At 40.7% G+C, this 23,428-nt stretch overlaps 1 protein-coding gene across 3 annotated transcripts in view; it reads right to left on the bottom strand.

Annotated features, from left to right (window-relative positions):
* Positions 1–23,428, bottom strand: part of CSMD3 (CUB and Sushi multiple domains 3) — a 1,155,643-nt gene that overhangs the window by 1,001,038 nt on the left and 131,177 nt on the right. For all 3 annotated transcript variants that reach the window (XM_045006341.1, XM_045006342.1, XM_045006343.1), the window contains exon 2: positions 16,366–16,588. In XM_045006341.1, coding sequence (XP_044862276.1) covers positions 16,366–16,588 — 223 coding nt within the window. The remainder of the gene's footprint in view (positions 1–16,365; positions 16,589–23,428) is intronic.

Here is a 23,428-nt window from a genome sequence, read left to right as displayed (position 1 = left end):
AAAGATACCATAAAAGAAATTCCATAATTAGGTAAATTGAAAAATGTCATAACAAAACACACAGTGAAATTAATTGTGGAAAGTATTTTCACTCTAAAATGAGTTTCTTTGTTTCACACTCTATACAAGAGAGAGATTTCAGGAGTTAGATTGGGAATGAACATTGTCAGCATTTTGCCAGGTAAAAAGGAACAGACTAAACTACCTTCTCTTCACCATCTACAGGGGTATGTCTTCTTTGTGTATTCTATATAGTGCTGTATTAATCTTTGATTAATAATCTTTGATTAAATAATTCTATTTGAGTCTGTTATTTTACAATCTTGAATTGTTCTTAAATTCAAAGACTCAACAAAGTGGTGACCCTAACATGACTGTCAATAGCAGTATCATTTTGATCCAGATTACCATGGATAGCAACCTACGTTTTCTAGTCGAGGATAGGAATAGTAAACAGAACTTTTACTTTTCTGTTATAAAACCTGAATGAATAGTTCACTCCTGCACTCGGCAGTAAAGAAGTCTTAAAAATCCTAAAATCATCACTGAACTCTATGTTACAGGATTTAAATTTAACACCTTGTCATCTGTTTTTTCATCTAAAAAACACTAACTATAAGAAAATCATGTCTGCATGTGTGTGTGTGTTAAGGCTGATTTCACAGTTATTAGCTGCTACATTTATTTTGTTTTTTCATTAAAAGAGACTAATATTTTTTTAAATACATTTAACGTTTAAAATAACTAACAAGTAGCAATTTTGTAATATCCACATTCAGCTCTGTCCTCTGTGTTACACGCTCACTTCACAGTAACTGAACTGTCTTTGTGTGAGAGCAAGAGATACTGTGCTTCTTCTAATCTAACTCCACATGGGTCTGAAATGCCCTCACAGAATTTCTCTCTTTCTATCACTCTCACAACTTTGTATCCTCCAATGAATCTCCCTTGGCTGATGTCTCTGTCCTTTCTTACACTGCTCTCTTTCCTTCCCCTTCCTTTTTTCTCAAGATTAAAAGCCATAGTGAAACGGTTCTGTTTCACTTTCAAAATTCTGCATCTAACTCTCTTGCAAAATCAAAGTGCTTAAGGGGGCAAGAATTGGACTTTTTCAAACAAAGTCATGAGCACCCCAATTCCTCCAGTTAATACTGCAGATTCTCCATCTGTGTCACCAGTCAGAGAGTGGCTAACTTGCAACGCTACAGAAGCAGAATGCTTCTTACTAGAAGTAATTAAACATATAAAGGGGAAAAAATAATTTTCCCAGGATTCGCCCATAATACCTTCTCAGTCAAAATTGGCTTTAGCAATGGAAACCTGTTTGCTCATGTCCAAAGACAGTAAGGTACCATTTGGGCAGTACCTGAATAAATTTGGAAGGATCTAATATATGCAGCCCATGATTTACCTTCAGGAGGACATCAGGAAACAGACAAAACAATTGAGAGATTAAAATCACTTGGCTGGTGGCTACAAAAGAAAAAAGGATGTATGAGAATACTGTGACAATTGCTTAATCTGTGCACAAAATAATAATACAAGTAATAAAAACGGTGTTTTCCTTAGACCAGATCGAAATTCAACACCATGGTCTAATTTAGAGATTGATTTTTGGGGGACTTTTACCCAATACTAAAAAAGGAACAAATACCTGTTGATGATGGTAGAAACATTCTCAAAATGGACTGAAGCTTTCCCAGTGTGAACCAACAAGGCTTTAGCCACAGCACAGAGGAGATATTCTCCTGATGCAATTTACCAGCAAAGGTGAAATGTGAGGAACTCACTTCACAGAAATTCTCCTGCAAAACTGGTTTGTTGGCATTAGGAATAAAACAAAAGTTACACATCTCTCAACACCTGCAATCCTCAGATGGCAAGTATGAATGCCAGAGCAATTAAATTGATGTTAAGAAAATTTATCTTTGTGAATGGAAGAGATTGGAATGCCTACATTTCACTAGTCCTAATGGCAATCAGAACCACTCCAACTAGTGCAACAAACCACACTCCATCTGAAGTAATGACAGGGAAAGAAATGAGATTGCCAGGACATTTGCTGTGGGAAAACAAGTCATGCACATATTGAAGGATTAAAATTGATTTTTTTATGCAAAATCTGCAAACTCACCTTTACAGAGTACACTTGTATGTAGTTAATGAATTGGGAAAGTCAAAACAAAAGGCAAAAATTTATTTTGACAAGTGAAAAATGATTAGAAATAAAGAAACAAGGTTTTGCTATTGTCACATTCTGTTCCTAAACACCATCTGCGTTATAAGGGGCTTGGCCCCTACTACATCGTAGATAAATGAGTTAATCTGAGTATGCAATTTGTGTTACTGGAAATAAGAAAAAATGTGATAAAATCTATCAAGCTAATCCGTTTAATATTTTTAATCCCTTCCCTCTACAAAAGCTGACATTGCTGAAGATACCATGTGGTTGATCCTGACCCTGGGGGCTTGCTTGGGGCTAGCAGTGAATGCAAAAGTACAACTCCTCCTCTCCTGAGACAGTGTGGTGTAGTCTCCCTGGTCATGGATCAAAGCAATGGCATAGCTAAAACAGAAAAACTGGGTGGGCTCAGCTTTTAGGTGAGTGGGCAATAACAGGGGGCCCACCTCTCCCCACAGATACAGATTAGGGTTTTGTGAGGCTCTGGGTGGGCCAGGACAACTGGGGGTCGCTCCCCACCTGTTCTGCAGCCCCCCTCCTGCTGGGGAAATGGGATCGAGGGTGCGGAGGTATACACCATCTTCCCTACTGGGGAGTGGTGTTAGAGCACAGGGGCTTACCCCGCTTACCCCACCCAGCATTCTTCCCACGCCCCGACCTACTTCCCCACAGCAGCGCCGGGCAGGTGGAGAGGATTGGGGTGGCCCCATTGGCCCAGGCCCAGTGGCTAATCCGCTACTGGCCCAGACCTGCCCCGTGAGGCACACCATGGGAACAGCAGGAGGGGGACACAACTGGACGCTGAGCCTGGGTTGGGTGTCCCAGCCAGTGGATTAGGGGGCTCTGCCCCAATTTGGGTGGGCCTGCATGCTAAGTGTCTCAGGCCCACCAGTGACTATGCCCCTGGATCAAAGTATCATTATTGGGGACAAATATGTACTTAATGCCTCATTGTTAACAAAAGGCATCAGACCTACAGATGTAAAATGGTATTATTTAACTGTAACAATCAACGTAGAAACGAACCAACCAATTATCACAGCATGGTCAGCGCATGGAGTGGATACCCTGATACTGGAGGAACCACCAACTACTATACTACCCACATTTGCTACAATGCCAGCAAAAGCTAAGACCATCTGCATGCCTTTAAGATGCACTGATGTAAAATCTGGACCACCAGTGTTTTAACTGCTACCCTGATACCTGGGACTTTGCTTAATAACATACAATCTATGCATATACTTGTTGTGTTAAATTTCTCTCATTGGAATATGACTGAAATGGTACCATGTGCAAAAACTAATGTTTCAGTATTGTATCTTACCACGTTAATAGATGAAATAGCTATATATCAAAACAAGGCCAACCCCATAGTTGGGCTCACAATCTGGTATTTTTTAATGAGATATCTTCAAGTCTTAGATGGCATTGTTTGTTCCTTCAGTTCAGACATGTCAATATGGAATAGAGCAGACTCTTATATAAGGTATTTTGAACACTAGGAAGAGGAAGCAGTGTTACAATCTGTAGTAGAAGAAATTGATGGTTTGACTAATGAAGAAAAATTTACAATGCTGAACTTTCATGACATTGCTCATTTGTTCAAACAAACAGAAAAAATGATGAATTAATTGAAATGAATAAGGAAGCAAAGGAACAACATGTGGGTAAGGTCATTATGTGTACTGCATTTGGAAATTACATGCTAAACACAGCAAGGGATGTTGAAAATTAAAAGGTGCCAGAACTTATTACAAGTTTTGGCTAAATGTTATAGCCCCCATTTATAAAGGATGTGTGTGTAAATTTATAATGTGTAAAAAGATGTACGCAAATTCTGTTTAGTATTATTTGAAATTTGGGATTGGTGATAACACATACTAATCAAGGCACATGTTGTTTTTTTAAAAAAAGTCTTGTTTAATAACAGTCTCTGTACATCTAATTTATGGCGTCTTTACCAATATTAGAACCAAAGATGGCTATATTTAATAAATTAGCAACTTCTCTTTGAGTAGCTTACCTAAAAGAAGGAATCTAGAAGTGCATGGATCTAATACAGCTATTAGTATTTCACCCAACACCACAAACATGAAGGGCACCACATACAGTGTTGCTCTGTCAAAGGGTATCAATACGTTTGCAAGTGTCATATTTTGATGTTGCAGTGCCTGACTGTGGCCGTGCAGACCTCATACTGAACGAGACAGATGAGCTAGCTGCTGTCATCTCACGTCCTGTGAAACTCACCAAGCAGTGACTTCCAACAGTGAACATGGATGAACTATAACATGAATGGATGGTGTTGTGTAGTAACCAACCATCAAATTTTTTTTTATGGAGACCTTAAAGGTGTAATGTCACTCTTCCATATGTTTTGCTTTGTTCCTCATACACGTAGTTTAATTAGTCAAACTGTAATTATGCTTGTACTACTTTTCTAAATTGAAACTCTTATCCAAAACAAATGTACGTATCAAAAAGACATTGCAAATTTTACACCAGTATTTAATGTATGTATTAAAATTATTATTAAAAAACCCATGCTGTTCAAATGAGCAATAACATACATACAGCAGGACAGAGCTGTAATTTCTAATACATGGAAGATACTTTTAAAAATATTATTTTGCCATAGTTACTCAACAATAGCAACAAGGGGGTACCTGTTAGTATATATTAACCTTTTTAGTCCTCTTTTTCTTGTACATTAAATTCATTTGCATATTAATGAGAAAGTGGAATTATAGAGAGGTCAATTTATTTGCCCAAGGTTATAGAGAAAAAAAAAACAGTTGAAGAGAATGGAATTAATTAATGACTCAGAGTCCTGTGTGCCTTAACCACAAAACCTCACTCTTGCATAATTACCTACACTGCTCAATCGGGCCCTGAAGGCTTACAATTCTAAAGTGAGGTTGGCAGCCTTACATTAGAGTCAGTGATGAATCATTTGATGCCAGCACCTGGCAACTCAAAAAACAATAAAGAATCTGTCTTTCACGAGGAACCATCTCTTACCATAAAAGCTGCTCTTCAAAGCAGTAGAAATAAAATTAGAAGTCCCTTGTAAACATGAATATATTTAATTTAAATTCATTACTGACAATGTACTGAATATAAATAAGAAGTGTTACTTTATTGAAAGAAGTAGTGATATCAGAACAATACATTATACAAATTTGGAGGGCTTGAGGTAATGCATAAGAGTCACCTTAGAGTCATAAGCAAGCCATCACCTTCACTGTTAAAAGAATTAGAGAAAAATATATTCTCATTTAATCTGAGATTCATGCACTACATGTTATTTCATTCACTTCAGTGCAATCATATTTGAAAATTTCTCCGCATTTATGAGAGTATTTTTTGGCTTTAAAGGGAAACACCACTAAAATTCTCATAGCTTGTATAAAAACAAGGTGATCACCTTTATCATGCTGGATCTCAGACATTCTGAGACACAGAGAGAAAGAGAGAGACTACCTATGGCTGCTCAGGAAACTTGCTAACCCAGCCATCACCCCTGTAGGAGAGAAGGTAACATCATTAATAATGACTACACTATAAATAATAAAGGGGTCACTATGATAAAAGTCAGCATTTGCCTACAGTTAATACTGGCATAAAGTAGGGAAATAGCTACCCTCCTTTACATTCTACCATGTGGTAGCTGTGGAAAAAAAACACATTTTGTTTTAATGTCCCCCACTCTGTTATTATAAATAATAATCACAATAGATAGAAAGCCTTGGGCAAAGAAGACAAGGACTATAGTTAGTAAAGAACAGCAGGTGAAAGTAGGTCAGAGATGAGTTCAGAAGAACACTGGCAGTGGTGGGGACTGGAGGAATGGGCACATATCAGACCTGAACACTTAAAGAGGATCCAGGAGAGAGGTCAGGTTAGGATAGTAGTGGACTCCAAATTCAAGCTGCAAAGGGGTTATTTGCTGTCTGAGAGAAACCTGGGTTGAGGAGGGAAGGCAGCTTTGGAATGTATGAAATGTTTCTCAGGATTGTGTTGGAGATGCCAAAGGGAGCAGTGTGAAGAAAGTGCCTCAAGATATCTGCTTCCTGGATGTAACACTGAGTCCTCCATAGAAAAATTGGAGCTTTCAATTAAAATTCATAACTAATATTTGATAGATGTTGATTTCAATTATAGTCACCTACATCTACCTATCCAACCTTCTTTATAGAAAACACCAGAGATTTCCATTTACACAATAGTGGGCAGCTCTGAGACTCATGGTCCTACAGATGGTGATAATTCTGGAAGACTTAAACAGTGATTTTTTCCCTCTTGCTTTGTATGGGAACATACCGATTTTCATATTGGATCGGAGGTATTGCTCTGCTCATTGTGCGTCTAGCACCTCCCTGTTAGCCACCAGCAGTTGGTCATGAGCCTGACTCAAGGTTCCGTTCTCCCTCTGGTCCTTTATGAAGATTCTCTTTCTAGTTAGACTGTCAGACTCCTGTACAGGGGATGATATGGCTTCCTTGTTAGGTGGCCCTTCTGAAGGAGCTTTGCCTTGGCCAGATCCTTCCCCCCACCCCCACCAGCACTCAGCTTGTCACCTACACCTGCCAGTGTCACAGGTTTTGAGATCTTGTTTAAATCCTCTCAGTACCTCGGAGAAATACCTGCAATCATGACCCAAAATAATGGGGTAGGCTAGTGTTGCGGCCAGCCCCACTATGAAGAACGTTATATTTTCCCCTAAAGTCAACTGCATGAGTGCACTGGGATTTGGTTTAATGTCTCTATGGGTACACTGTAAAAAGAGTCTCTGGGGCACTTCAGAGTTTGGGACCAAGTCACCCTGGACCAGGATCTGTCCACAATCAGAATTCATCCATCCATCCTCTGACCATTTATCTGAACAGAGACTTTAATCAGGGTTTGCTTACAGACATGGCTCTCCGCTGACCACACCTGCTCATAAGCACGCTCCATACAGGGGCACTTGTGATACCAAAGACCCAGGCACCCACATGAAAAGCAAGCCCTCACTGCTGGTCATGTGGCTGCTGGCCCTGGGCCTAATGTCCGGGGTAGCCCTTTCCTGGATTAGAAAGGAAAGGTTAGTGGTTTCTAATGGTTAGTTAATCTGCTCCCACCCCTAAATTTCCAGTGGAGGAGTCTGTGGGAATCCCAAGGACCTTTGTTCAGGCTGAGATCGGAGCTGCTGGAGTCTCCCAAGGGGTCCCGTCCAGGTCAAGCAGCTTGCTGGGCACTTTAGAGACTGGTACTTCTGAGATCACATTGTCTGATTGCCAATTCCCCTGGTTGGATTCTGCCTTGAGTAGAGGGGAGCCCTTGGCTTCATGCAGTTGCTTGTGTCATGTGCCCAGAGCTGTTCCCACACTAAATATTTTTTTCAGCAGCCAGACAGCATCGGCTAGGGATTCTGGGTGGTATTTGAGCACCTAGTCCCTATACCCAGCCAGAAGTATGTGGGTGAACTGCTTGACAACAATGAGTTTCATTTCCTCAACTCTAGTTTGAGTTTCTGTCTTTAATCACCTCCACCATAGGTCTAATTTTGGGCCTACCACATGAAGCTGGGGGTATTTCTCCCCATGGAACCTCTGACAGAAGGTCTCCTTCATGACGTCAAAGTATTCAAGTATGGCTGTTTTCACCTGCACATAATCTTGAGCCAACACTGCATCTATCCCCTGATATGTGGCCTCTGATGGTCCCATCCGATAAGGTGCCACTGGGCTGCAGTCACCACTGTCTCAAATGTTACCAGGGTCATCCTCAGGGCCCATGTCTGTAAGTTTCACTGGCACAGGCAGGGCCACTGAGCCCAGGCCTGAAGCCCATGGAGGAGAAACCCCAGGGAGACCTTTAGGTTGCATCAGGGCTCCTAGCTGTCGGACCAGCCTTTGCTGCTGTCCCAGCTACAGCTGGTCTGTTTCCCTAAGTCCCAGACCAGCTGTAGCTGGTGGACAGCAATTTGCTGCAGGAGTTGTTGCTGCTGCTGCCACTGGGCTGCCCGTTGCTGCTGCTGATTCTCAGTTATCTATTTGAGAAGATGCTCTAGCTCCATGTTATCCACCTTACCAACCCAAGCCTTTAGTGTTAGGGCACTTGACCATCTGGGCCAGTCAGTCCTCCCTCTCTCCAGAGGTAGAAAGGATGCCCACATCCTCCATCAGTTGTGAAGAGGTCAACTCATCTTTGGTGCCTCCTCACGGCTGGGTGTAACATGGCAGCTCTCTCTCTGCTGGGGACTGGTGCCAGTGGCCTCTCTGCCTCTGTGGTGGCCTGCCTCTTCCTGCCATGTAGCCCTCTGGCCAGGTCATTTTAAATCTTTCCCCTTCCGGACTAGTCCATAAACAAAAAGCAAGGGCAATTAACACAAACAGAGTTAATAAGAGAGAGAGTATACCCTTTCAGAGTATATCAGGATCTGACGACCCTCCCTTCCCGCAGGGAGGAGTTTTCAGGCAGTTGTTGTCTGAGAAGCTCCTAACTTCATTCATCCCTTTCCTCAGGAGTTGAGGTTGAAGCTCTTCTCTGGTCTGCCCACACGTGAGCTGTTCTGCTCCCCTTTTAACCTCCAACTTGTGCAGGCCTTCCAGCTGTGGCACGGCACAGCTGGCTGAGCCCAGAGACCTTCCTTAACCCCTTGTTGTCCTGTGTGGGGTTTGTATACCCCATTGCACCACACAAATATCTAATCCAAGCTCTTGGCTTTGGTGGTATAGTGGGAGAATCAGATCAACATACTAATTGTGCATTGTCTGAGAAAGTATTTCCTTTTAACAGTTTAATTTGCCACCTTTCAATTTCATAGTCAACTCAGAAGTCAGTTTCACACCAAAATACACCCAAGACTATAACTCATTTGTTGCAGGCTGTTGTTCTTGGGCTTTATATATATGGTCATAGTCATAAGCATATTCATGCAGAAATTACACTGAAGCAGTAAACAGTCTCCAAAATGCAAAAGTGAGCTGTCTATATAAATGGATTGTTTGCTTGAAAACTAATATTTCTTGGATAATGTTAATACCTTTTTACAAATGCCGGTTTGCCATGGTTTTCTGATACATTTATTTTAGTTTCTTTTATCCCACTGCTCATAGGCGCCAGCTTCCATCTTTCCCATGGGGTGCTCAACCCCAGGCCCCGCCTCCACTCCACCCCTTCTCCTAAGCCCCCACCCCCACCCTGCCTCTTTCCACCTCAGCCCTACCTCTCCCCGCCCAGTTCCATCCCCCTCCCCTGAGCGCACCCAGTCCCTGGTGCTTCTCCTCCCTCCCAGGCCTCCTGCACGCCATGGAACAGCTGATCATGGTGGGCAGGAGGGGACCGAGTTGATCCACAGGGCCGCCAACGGGTGGGAGGCGCTGAGGGTAGGGGGGGAGCTTGGCTGCAGTTGGGTGCTAAGCACCCACTAATTTTTTTTCATGGGTGCTCCAGCCCTGGAGCACCCATGGAGTCGGTGCCTATGCCACTGCTTTGCTTTGTTTTGCGGTGCCTATGCCACTGCTTTGCTTTGCCACTGCTGCATGACTTTCTTCTTGTTCACACTATTTGCTGCAGTCTCTCTCTCTCCATCTATCTCTCTATATATAGTTTACATACGTGTTCTTTTTGTATTTTGTTCTCAGTTTACGTTCCCTTGTTCTTTTGTTTGTATTCATTCTGTTCTTTTATAACTTTGTCTCATTTTCCATCTTGTTTGCTTGCTTATTTTAAATTGCCATTTTTCTCTTTGTGTTGGTCTTTGATCTTTATTTTCCATGTTTTTTAATCTCTTCACTGATCTATGACTGGTGCTTTGTGCTTCTTTACTCTCCATATTTTTGTGAGGGAACAGTGTCAGACTGTTTTGTTCTTTGGTCTCTGAATCCCCACAGGTTATTCCTTCCTTTCTTCACACTTTCCTTCCAAAGAGTGGACAAAGCTAGAGCATTGTATGAATTAGTTCAAAGGAAAAAAATCAGTGACTCAATGCTCAGCAGTTCAAAGGTGCTTCCAAAGTGCTGAGGCCCTAATTTACTCCTAATCAGCTCTCACTGTTTCTGCTCTGCTTGCCAACTTAGAGGAGCAGTGAAGAGAGAGAGAGAGAGGAAATAAACACCTGTATCTTCTCCATAATAAATATGTGTTTTGAGAGAACCCCCAGAGCTATAGTATCCTCTGATGGTAATGGAAACTTTCCAAGATTCAGTAAGATCCGTCACCTCTATGTTGACAACTATTGGTCTACATTAAGCTCCAAAAGAAGCTACAATAAGTTTCCATTATCCAAACAGGAGAGTGCGGAAGGGAACTTTTGTAATTTAAGTTGTCAGAGCTGCTCAGTAACCAAGTGGTAAATGCTTGCAGGTGCTCCTTTTAATATCTTCTTTGGGTTCTGCTATCCTTATGGGAAGGCAAATGAAAATAATTATGGGGACTTTGTTGATGGTGGTTTTAATCTACCATCATCCCTATAATAACTTTCCAGATTTTACTCTGGGGAATTAAAATCTTCAATATTAATATCATCAGACCTGCCTCCATTCCACCTCACCCCTTCTCCCACACACATACACAGGTTATTAATCCCAGGTTCCTTGCCCAGCCAATCCCAGTCTCCCCCAGCTCCTCATCTGATGTCAGTCTCCCCCAATCCCTAGTGACTCTCAGTCCCTCTGTGGCTTCCAGTCCAAGTCCAGTCTTGTTACCCAGCAATTCCCAGTCTTCCTCCCTCTTACCAGCTTTTCAGTTCTAGTTTCCTTTCCTTTCTCCTCCTGGGACAAGGAGCCTAAATCTACTCCCTAGCCCCACCCCAGCTTCATTTTTTGTCCCCTCTGCATTCAAATTAGGCACTTTCCTCCTCCATACTGTCTGGGCATCAGTGGACTGGGTGAGGATGGGGGTCACTGAGAGCACAGTAGAGTCTCCCTGTTCTCATTACCAGTGCCAAGACCTGGCCCTAGCCCAGAGCTATAATTGCCTCAAGCTGAAGCATGCTCAGTGCAGATGGCCTCTTTGGGGAGTTTAGCTGCTAAAATTAAGAAATTCTGTACTGAGCAAGTACCAACTGATTTTTCATAGGCATATAATTGGCCAAATGTGGATTTATTTCCCCAGGGGATGACAAAAAAACCCCACACATTCTTAACACAAAGGCCACTTGCCTGCCAAATTTCAAGTCCCTGCTTCAAAGAATTGGGTGCAGGAGCTTTTCAAAGCAAGGGGCACCAGAAGTTGTTACAATGGGGAAAATAATATATTTTACTTTGGCCTTGCTTTTGAAAATTACTAAACGATTTTGGTCACATTTTTCTTCCCTCCAAAAGTTCAGTATGGGGGAGATATCCAGCATGGAGAATTTCAGATCAAATGGTTAAAATTTGGAAAAGTTATAAGCAACTGAATAAAGAGCCTTATAATGGGAAGTGCTGGACAACCTTGATATTGGGTGCTGCTTCCAACTCCTGCCTATAATTAAAGAAGACCATTTGCAAAATGCCATATTCAAACCTGATATAAAGTTTTCTTCTTTGGAGTCACTGATTTCACAGTCTTTAAATATGTAATGCTGAAATCTCACTGAAGCTGGTGGGTGTAGTAAGTGCCCTTTATTTAGGAAAAAATGCAAAAAAAAGCTCCTTTACGCAAAAACAATAGGAGCCACCATCCAAAACACAGGCCACATGAAAGGCTGGAGTAGATGAGCCAGGCAGTCTGAACAGTTTTCCTCTGGGTCTGAATGCAAATGCATGGGGTTGGAGATTGTTGGATGGAACTCTGTGTGTGTGTGAGTGTGTTTGTGAGTGTGAGTGTGTGTGTGAGAGAGAGAGAGAAGCTTTGGAGTTGATTGCTGTCTGGAAAGAGACTTGGGACTATTAGCAAAGGCCTCCTGTTTTGATTGCTACTATATTCAAGGAAATAGTCCTTTATATACATTCTTTGTAAATAAAGAGGATTGTATCAAAGAAATATCTGACACTGTCATCAAGTCTCCTCCTAAGGGAAACAGCTGGCAAGAACCTGGATTTTGGCTAACTGCTCAGATCAAAAAGGAGAAACAATACTTTCATTCTGCAACTGCAATCCTTAATAGAGGACTCAAAATATATTATCTTGAGAGCTATTAAATGAATTTTATTCACTTCACAGCCTTAAACTGTTCATGTACATTGAATATGTACTCAGGCAATTTTATCTCTCTACAGTTTGACATAAAAATAGTCAAACATATTGTAGCCCATACAATAAAAAACAATAGAATGTGACACCTCCCATACTTTCCTACTGTTATTACTCAACATCTATATGGATCCAAGCCAGTTAAGGCTAGATAATGACGTGAAAACAATTGCTTAGGTGTGCTAATAACTGCAAATTTTGAACAAGTCTAGGACTGGAAAAGAAGCATAAAATACAAAGCTGGATAAGGTTTGGGATTCTGGAATGTTGGTTCACAAGTGGTGATGTTCCCCCACAGCCCATGTGAGCAAAGTCTGGGAACAAAAAGAAGTTATTTTAGGACAAGGATTGCAGCCAAAAATATATAGATGAAAGAATGATTTGGCTCCCATGGCTTGTCTACATGGGGAAGTTTTGCCAGTTATATGCATCCAGTATCCACAATCTTTTAATGTTTTCTTTTACATCTTCCCATAATAACCAGCACTCACCTTTGTGCCTCTCCTTTATCAGTCCTTGTGATACTAATTTAGACTTTAAGCTTCTAAGGGTAGACACCTGTTTTTTTCTTCTGTAAAGCACTATGCTCATTTATGGCACTGTAGAAATTACTAATAAGTAATCATTAAGGTCTCAAATAAGACAGAGACCTTATTGACTCTATTCTTCATATGAGCAAACCTACACTTTCTTCAGACAATGCACCTGAGTTCCTCAGCCTCAGGGGGAGCCTCAAAACTGGACTGGAGCTAAATATCTCTATTGTCTGCAAGCAGTGATACAACATGAAGTATAAAAGCAGCTGTGGGAATACAAACAGAGGCCAAATAGTCAATCATGCATGATGCACCATCCAGTCCCCAACTGGATATTACTCAAGTGACAGAGAGCATTCATCCTCACAAAAATTTGAGATGGAGAATTTGTTCTGACCTAATTTTCTTTTGTGACAGTATTGCATTTTCTTTGTGAAGGATGTGTATTATTGCAATGATTATAATAAATAAAATCAGCATTTACACAGGCAGGGCCCTACCGAATTCACGGTAAATTTTGGTCAATTTCATGGTCACAGGATTTTAAAAATAATAGATGTCACAGTTTCAGATACTTAAATCTGAAATTTCATGGTGTTATAACCGGGGAAATCCCAACCAAAAGGGGGTTATGAGGGTGTCACAAGGCTATTGTAGGGTGGTTGTGATATTGGCACCCTTACTTCTGCGCTGTTGCTGCTAGCTGAGCTGCCTTCAGAGCTGGGCACCCACACCCTTCCCCCCAGCCAGTCCAAGGCCCCTTTAACCCAGAGTGGCAGGGCGCTGGGCCTGGAGCTGCGGAGGGGCAGGGCTGGGGGTGCCCTGGCTAAGGGCATCTACCACACACCAGGCTCCATCTGCTGGTCCTGGCACGGCTAATGAGGGATGGCAGGTCAGACCCTCCTCCAGGAACCTCTCCTGACTGCTCTGAAGGCAGCACCACTGCCAGCAGCAGTGCAAAAATAAGGGTGGCATGGTATGGCATTGCCAGTTTTATTTCTATGCTGCTGCTGGCTGCAGCAATGCCTTCAGAGCTGTGTGGGCAGCCAGTGTCCATCACTCTCCAGCCGCCGAGCTCTGATGTCAGCATAGAAATAAATGTGGCAATGCAACCTCCCAAGTTGCAATAGCCCCCAAAGCCCTTTTTTTTGGATTGGGACCTCCCAGTTTGAGAAACGCTGAAAGGTATAGGGAAAAAATGCACAAAAGACCAGATTTCATGGGAGGAGACCAGATTTCAGAGTCTGTGACACGTTTTACTGGCCAGGAATTTGACAGCACAAGATACATAGTATATTTGACAGCACAAGATATTTACCATACCTAGAGGTCCAAGTCAGTGCAAAGATAGAATCATAGGACTGGAAGGGACCTTGAGAGATCATCCAGTCCAGTCCTCTTCACTCATGGCAGGACTAGGTATTATCTAGACCATTCCTGACAGGTGTTTGTCTAACTTGCTCTTAAAAATCTCCAGTAATGGAGATTCTATAACCTCCCTAGGCAATTTATTCCAGTGCTTAACCACCCTGACAGTTAGGAAGTTTTTTCCTAATATCCAACCTAAACCTCCCTTGCTGCAAATTAAGGCCATTGCTTCTTGTTCTATCCTCAGAGGTTAAGAAGAACAATTCTTCTCCCTCCTCCTTGTAACAACCCTTTTTGTATTTGAAAACTGTTATCATGTCACCTCTCAGTCTTCTCTTTTCCAGACTAAACAAACACAATTTTTATAATCTTCCCTCATAGGTCATGTTTTCTAGACCTTTAATCAGTTTTGTTGCTCTTCTCTGGACTTTCTCCAGTTTGTCTACATCTTTCCTGAAATGTGGCATCCAGAACTGGACACAATATTTCAGTTGAGGCCTAATCAGCGTGGAGTAGAGTGAAAGAATTACTTCTCGTGTCTTGCTTACAATATTCCTGCTAATACATCTCAGAAGGATGTTTGTTTTTTTTGCAACAGCATCACACTGTTGACTCATATTTAGCTTGTGGTCCACTAGGACCCCCAGATCCATTTTCGCAGTACTCCTTCCTAGCAGTCATTTCCCATTTTGTATGTGTGCAACTGATTGTTCCTTCCTAAGTGAAGTATTTTGCATTTGTCCTTATTGAATTTCATCCTGTTTACTTCAGACCATTTCTCCAGTTTGTCCAGATCATTTTGAATTTGAATCCTATCCTCCAAAGCATTTGCAACACCTCCCAGCTTGGTATCATCCACAAACTTTATAAGTGTATTCTGTATGCCATTATCTAAATCATTGATGAAGATATTGAACAGAACCGGATCCAGAACTGATCCCTGCAGGACCACACTCGTTATGCCCTTCCAGCATGACTGTTAACCACTGATAACTGCTCTCTGGGAATGGTTTTCCAACCAGCTTTGCACCCACTTTACAGTAACTCCATCTAGATTGCATTTCCTTAGTTTGTTTATGAGACTGTCATGTGAGACAGTATCAAAAGCTTTACTAAAGTCAAGATATACCACATCTACCGCTCCCCACATCCAGAAGGCTTGTCACCCTGCCAAAGAAAACTATCAGGTTGGTTTGACACGATTTGTTTTTGACAAATCTATGCTGACTGTTACTTATCACCTTATTATCATCTAGACATTTACAAATTGATTGCTTAATTATTTGCTCCATTATCTTTCTGAGTACAGAAGTTAAGCAGAAGTTATGTGTGAAAGTAAGGTAAAAGGGGTTTGCTCTTAATGAAAATGCACATGAACTCCTGCAGCAAGGTAAAATATTGCAATAGAATACTTTTTTTTTTAAAGTCATGCATCTCTCTGAAACTCTTCCCCTTTACATTATGGAAGTACCTGGGGCATGCTACTGGAACATATTTTGGTGAACATCTCTTTGGAAGCTCCAAAACTTACTGACTGAACTTTGCACACAGTCCTGTGTGCACACAGCCCAGGGGTAAAAGCGAGCTGATAAATATTAGTTTTAACATTGAGAAAAATATCTATAGGTTTTAAACAAAAATTGCTATCATTGCTACAAATATTTATCTATTTCCTCTAGACAAATGTGGTGGCACACCTCATAGAATCTATACAATTTCTTGTCTGAGTAAGAGATACAGTAAAAGAGACTTACTTCAAAGATCTCAGTTTTGATCTTGTTAAATACATTTGTAAAAGCAGCAAAGAATCCTGTGGCACCTTATAGACTAACAGACGTTTTGCAGCATGAGCTTTCGTGGGTGAATACTGTGGCACCTTATAGACTAACAGACGTTTTGCAGCATGAGCTTTCGTGGGTGAATACCCACTTCTTCTAAATGATTCACCCACGAAAGCTCATGCTGCAAAACGTCTGTTAGTCTATAAGGTGCCACAGGATTCTTTGCTGCTTTTACAGAACCAGACTAACACTGCTACCCCTCTGATACTTAAATACATTTAACACAGCAATAGAAAAAATACATTTTAATAGGGCAGTATTCATCATTTACCTTGTCCTAAAGTTTGCAGGATGAGGATGTCCATCATATAATGATAAATAATCATATTCCTCTTCTAGAGCAAAAGACTGAAAAACAATCTGTATTCTGTTTCGTTCTTCTGCTATTATTACCCATGTACAGTTTGCACCATTTGGATATCCATATGGGAAGCCAGGACTTTCTATAGTGCCATTAAGACCTTTTAAAGTTCCACCACAGGTATAAATAAACCCTGAAAGAAGAGAAAGAAGAGTAGATTAATAACATGTTAGCACAGATATACAGTAAAATATGCCAGTGGAATTCATGGTCTTTATTAATCAGCAAAATAAATTAGCATGACATGTAATTGTCCTATGTTACCTTAGAAACGACAAAGCTTAGAATATCATGACCATGTACTGCAGAAAGATACATATAATGAAGTCAAATGTCATACAAGCAATATGGAAGGCTCCAGACAACATTTTGTAGCAACTATAGAGAAATGTGATTTTTTTTCAACATCTTCTAAGGAAATTGCTTGTCCATGACTCCTGGCAACAGGCAGATATTTGAAGCAGCCAAACAGAAGAAAATTAATGTTCAATGGGGGAAAACAGTGCAGATTCTCTCATAGCTAATGTTATCATTGTAAAGAACAGGGGTAGGCAACCTATGGCAGACGTGCCGAAGGCAGCACGCAAGCTGATTTTCAGTGGCACTCTCACTGCCTGGGTCCTGGCCACTGCTCTGGGGGGCTCTGCATTTTAATTTAATTTGAAATGAAGCTTCTTAAGCATTTTTAAAACCTTATTTACTTTACATACAACAATAGTTTAGTTATATATTATAGACTTATAGAAAGAGACCTTCTAAAAACGTTACCATGTATAACTGGCGCGCGAAACCTTAAATCAGAGTGAATAAATGAAGACTCGGCACAGCACTTCTGAAAGGTTGCCGAGCCCTGGTAAAGAAGCTATATCTTTATTAAGATGATACAAGCCACTGTCTATATGAGTTTGGGTGGAATCTTGAATGAAGGTGTGCATGTGACTTCATTCAGGAGAGACTGAGATTGTGCCAGTGTGTTGGGGAAAGGAGGCAGAAAAACTGACAAATTATATTTGCTCTCCTGGCAGAGGAACTGTGACCACAGTTTGCAATACAGATGTATATTAGGTATTAGATTCTGGGCTGCTTTTGGGCATCAACATGATGACTGGTCAGGAGTACTTTTTTCCATGAGAGACTAATACAATATTCTTTCTCCAATGATATATGTGTCACCTCCAAATTAGGTTATTGTAATTAATTTTTGGGTGGTGGGGGGGGGGGCGTGTTCCAAAACTAAAGCTAGCATAGAATGCCTCGACTTGGTTGTTAAGTGGATTTTCCCATTGGGAGCACATTATATCAGTGCATTAGGAACTGCATTGGCTGCTAATAGGTTTCTGGGTTGAACTCAAAGTATTACTACTAACTAAGAAAAGTTCACAGCCTGATTACCTGAGAGATTGTCACAGACTGCCACAGCTAAGGCACTTGAGTTGGACCTCCTTTATTATAAAAGGAAAGGGACTGCTAGCAGAGTATCATGCATGAGGAGTCCTTTATTTTGGAATTCACTCCTGCATCCCCTTAATCCAGATCAATTACGAATCAGATTTGTTAGCCCCCCTGGTTTCCTCCTAAATCCATCTCCCTGCTCCCTTTCCCCGGGATCAGGGTAGGCTGAGTCATACAGCCATGTGCATTATGTGATTATGGTTTAGTTTTATTTTCTTATACTTGCTGGAAGATATTTAATGTCTCAAAGTGGGATGAGCTATATTTAGTATATTTATATTGTATGATTAATTGTATTGTGTATTTTCAGTGTATGTAATGTTGCTCAGTAAATAGATTAATAAAAGCCAAAATATGGACAAATCCTAAATATTGAGAGACACAGCTCACATGCATATGATTTAACTCATTAAATAATTTTTCTTCAGGCATGCATGTCAACAAGCATGTGTCCACCCCTTCCTCTGAAGCATTATGCGAAATCTTCTAAAAAGATCATGTGATCATCCTATAAAATACATTTCCCTGGGGTTAGTAGTAGGAAGAACCGATCCATTTTCCCACTTCTATGTCTATGTTTACCTCCCTCACTGCTAGATAGAAGCTGGCACTTATGGGACTCCATTTATTACTATTTTACTTTGCGTAGCACCACACCATAGGTATATAACACCAAAAGAAAGAGAAAGCTCCTCTGGGGAAGGCATTTTGGAATTGCCTTGTCTGGTCTTAGAGTCACACCATATGAGCTTTACCAACTGCTGTAAATTAGCGCAGGGGATTCATTTTCATGTCAGATTTGCCTGCCAACTTTCAGCTGTCAGCAGCTTCCATTTTCAGAAGAGTCTGTTTTATTTATCAATTCCTACATCTCTGCCTCAGCAACTCGATCTGTTTTTAAATCTCATCTGAAAATGATCTTTTATTTATTATTTAACTCGGACGGTATAATTTACCTCTCCAAAAACTTTTGGGATATAGTTTGTATGGAAAAGACTCCACCAAATAAAGCTGAATTATTTACTAGTTATGTGCCACAGAATCCCTAAGGGAATTCCAAAAGATCCAGGAGAAGCACAACCTTCCCAGTAACAAGTTTTCTAAAATCTCCATCAATTTAAGCTTTTCTAGCATTGCATCTATACTGGAACTCCATCTTTGAACACAAGAGAGGAAGAACACGATGGAGAGCTGCACCTAGCATTTTCTATTTGCTTTGGGCCAGCTCCAATAATATAGACATTCGGTTAAAAACAGTAGCAGATTTAGGCAAACAGTCTGAAGCTGCACAGAAGTTCATTGTGGATCACAGTGCTGGAAGAGAAAGAACAGCTACTCCCCTCCCTACCCAAATAGGTGAGCCTTGACTTTGCCTCCTCACCTTGCACTAAGTAAGAGGTTGTTGAAGATTTTCAGTCCTCCCTCCAGAGCAAAAGTGGGAACCAGAGAGGACTGAAGTGTGGCCCAAAGTCATAATTCAGTCTCTAGTCTACTCCTGAGGCACTGCCACTATGTGCTGCCCCTTGCTTAGAGACAGCATATATGTTGTCAAATTTCTTTAGAATTATTTTGCTTATTAAATACAATATAGAGATACACAGGATATGATGAAAAAAATCTGTATCTAAACAGGAGATGAAAGTTATATTCTAAATAAGGATTTAACTGAAGAGAAACAACGAAATATCATGTACGATAAAGTGACAGTTAATACTGAACATAACATTATTAATATTGGGGCTCATTCTGCTCAGATTTTTCATCTTTTAGGAATCTACTTTTTCATCTACATATACATCTTTATTCTTCCCTCATCCAATTAATTATTCATATTTTGCAAAATGGCATAATTGTATATTATCTCTCAGAGAGAGTTAATGGTTACCAAAATGGTAATATACATTGTGTCATAAGACATTTATTCAGTTCTGGAGCATCAAAAACAAAACTGAAGTTTGATTTTGACTAGTTATGCTTTTTTGACCTTTAATATAAGAACATGTCAACGGAATCTATACACCAACTGCTTTAATCTCTGCATTCAGATGATAATTCATTCTGTAATACTTCTTTACTTGAACTCTTCAACTCTGATGGTCTAACTTGGAAATATTCAACATACAATACAAGGTTATTTAATAACTGGCTCTCAGATGTTAAAAACATCTAAATTGTTTACATAAGACTTAATTAGTGACAACACAGCACTTTTGTATTGTGGTCTTTTTCATCTGTAGATCTCAGAGCTGCACACAGAATTCAAAATGTAAGTATTAGTTACAAATTATTTCATTCTCGTTTCAAGAGAATGGTGTCTCAGACTAGAAAGTCTGCAAAAGCTTTAAGTCAAAAGGGAAGTATTCACTTAATTAAATGTGAAAATGAATATAATCAGAACAATATGCCCATATTTATTTCTATTAAGTTCAGTTTATTTATTCTGATTCTAACTTTTCAATTTGCAAAAGATTGTTTACATTGATCATGTTTAATTACATTGTAAAAACATGGTTGATGCACTTCATGGAGCATCGTTCTTGCTCTCACTACCTTTGCATAGTTCCCTCTCCCTTCCCTCATTAAACATCTGTCATTCACCCATGCTTCCTCAGATTTAATTCTCCCACAGCATTCAGTCTGTCAAACTCTGACTTTTCCAGTGCTGTCAGCTTCATCCTATTCTTGATTGTCCATTGTCCATTCTGTTGGCTCCATGGTCATAGTCTTCTTCAATTCTACTCTCTCCCCTACACTTGCATCTTTCAATCCCCTCTCCTAAGACAACTTGTGCTTACTCCACACCTATGTTCTTCCTGTTCCTGAAAATTCAATGACTACTCTAACTTTGCCCACTACAAGATTATCTTTTCTTTTTCAGTTCTACCCTGTTCCTACCCCAAAAATGTGTTCTCTCTCTCTCTCTCTCTCTCTCTCTCACACACACACACACACACACGTGCACACACATACATGTGCACACAATCTCCATGCCTTCCAAGAACTGCTCTTTTGCTTAACCAGTTTTATAGCGGCATCCATCGTCATAACATGTGGTTGATTCAGTCACACTAATTACAATACAAAAAAAACCCAAGAACAAAACAGTTAATCAATTGCTAAATAAGTTAGTGGTCCTAAACACAAAACCTTCTCTGTCTCCTTTTACTGCTGCATCTGTACCCAGAATATTGCCACATTAATGTTAGGACGGAATTGAGCCTATTCAGTAGCACATGAGCTCTCCACATGTCTCTGCTTTCTTCTCATATATGCCCTCCTTTATCCCAATCTTTATGTTTAAGGTCTCTACATCTGTAATACACATCCCCATCCCTCCAACCTCTTTCTCATCTCCAGCTTCTCACTCTTTCCTCTGTTTCATTACCATTCATCACCATTCATGTTTCCTATCCTTAAAACCTCCCTCAGTCACGTCATCCTTATTCCACTGCACCACCTTCCAGCTCCTTCAGAAATCTGTGTACTCATAGAACCAAAATTCCATTTCCAAGATTCTGATCCTTTATTCAACCAACTGTCCTTCTCCTTGCCATGGCTAAGCAGCACTGTTCTACACTCTGCCTTTGGTCTGTCTACTGCCTTTGACAACATGGACCAATCCCTTCTCCTCAAGGAACATCTCTTTAATTCATTTTGGTGTGACTACTCTTCTGAGTCTCGTCCTACTCCTTTGAATTCTCCCTCAGTGCCACTTTCAATAATTCTTCTTTCTCCCTCCTTCTGTGTTGGTGGTGTTCATGTATTCATGCTTGTTCCTCTCCTTCCCCTCCCCCACACTTGCTTCTTAGGTGTTCTCGCTTGCTCCCATGGTTTCTGCTAACAATTTTACACAGATGTGCCATAAATCTAGCTTTATGGCTGAAGTTCTATGGCTGAAGGGGACAGGTGAGCAAAGCCCACAGGTAAGTGAAGAACATGGAGACCTGGGAGATGGGTCAGAAATAGGAGGGAGTGTGGGCTAAAATGGCAGAGAGAAAGGAGGGTCAGGGCAAAACTGGGAGGTAAGATCAAATCAGTATCTTAGATGCCTATGTACAAATGCAAGAAGTATGGATAATAAGCAGGAACAACTGGAAGTGTTAATAAATAAATACAACTATGACACTGTTGGCACCACCGAAAAACCTGGTGAGATAATACACATGATTGGAATGTTGGTATGGATGGGTACAGATTGCTCAGGAAGGATAGACAGGGGAAGAAGGGAGGAGCTGTTGCCTTATATATTAATAATGTACACACTTGGACTGAGGTGGAGATGGACATAGGGGATGGAAGTGTTGAGATTCTCTGGGTTAGGCTAAAGGGGGTAAAAAACAAGGGTGATGTCATGCTAGGAATGTACTACAGGCCACCTAACCAGGTGGAAGAAGTGGATGAGGTTTTTTAAACAACTAACAAAATCATCCAAAGCCCAAGATTTGGTGGTGATGGGGGACTTCAACTATCCAGAAATATGTTGGGAAAATAACACAGCAGGGCACAGACTATCCAATAAGTTCTTGGACTGCATTGCAGACAACTTTTTATTTCAGAACTTTGAAAAAGCTACTAGGGCGGAAGCTGTTCTAGATTTGATTTTAACAAATAGGGAGGAACTCATTGAGAATTTGAAAGTAGAAGGCAGCTTGGGTGAAAGTGATCATGGATCATAGACTTCACAATTCTAAGGAAGGGTAGAAGGGAGTACAGCAAAATAGAGACAATGGATTTCAGGAAGGCAGATTTTGGTAAGCTCAGAGAGCTGATAGGTAAAGTCCCATGGGAATCAAGACTAAGGAGAGTTGGCAGTATTTCAAAGGGCCATTAAGGCCCAAAAAGCAAGCAAGCAAGCTATTCCGCTGGGTAGGAAAGATAGAAAATGTGGCAAAAGATCAGCTTGGCTTAACCACGAGATCTTGCATGATCTAAAAAATAAAAAGAAGTCATATAAAAAATGGAAACTAGGACATATTACAAAGGATGAATATAGACTAACAACACAGGAATGCAGGGGCAAGATTAGAAAGGCAAAGGCACAAAATGAGCTCAAACTAGCTACAGGAATAAAGGGAAACAAGAAGACTTTTTATCAATACATTAGAAGCAAGAGGAAGACAAAGGACAGAGTAGGCCACTGCTCAGTGAGGAGGGAGAAACAGTAACAGGAAACTTGGAAATGGCAGAGCTGCTCAATGACTTCTTTGTTTCGGTCTTCACTGAGAAGTCTGAAGGAATGCCTAACATAGCAAATGCTATTGGGAAGGGGGTAGGTTTGGAAGTTAAAATAAAAAAAGAACAAGTTAAAAATCACTTAGAAAAGTTAGATGCCTGAAAGTCACCAGGGCCTGATGAAATGCATCCTAGAATACTCAAGGAGCTAATAGAGGAGGTATCTGAGCCCATAGCTATTATCTTTGAAAAATCATGGGAGACAGGAGAGATTCCAGAAGACTGGAAAAGGGCAAATATAGTGCCTATCTATAAAAAGGGAAATAAAAACAACCCAGGAAGCTACAGA

The sequence above is a fragment of the Mauremys mutica genome, chromosome 2 (assembly GCF_020497125.1).
Source record: "Mauremys mutica isolate MM-2020 ecotype Southern chromosome 2, ASM2049712v1, whole genome shotgun sequence".
Taxonomy (NCBI): domain Eukaryota; kingdom Metazoa; phylum Chordata; order Testudines; family Geoemydidae; genus Mauremys; species Mauremys mutica.
Note: the sequence above shows the minus strand (reverse complement) of the source record. Positions and strands in the feature narration are given on the sequence as shown.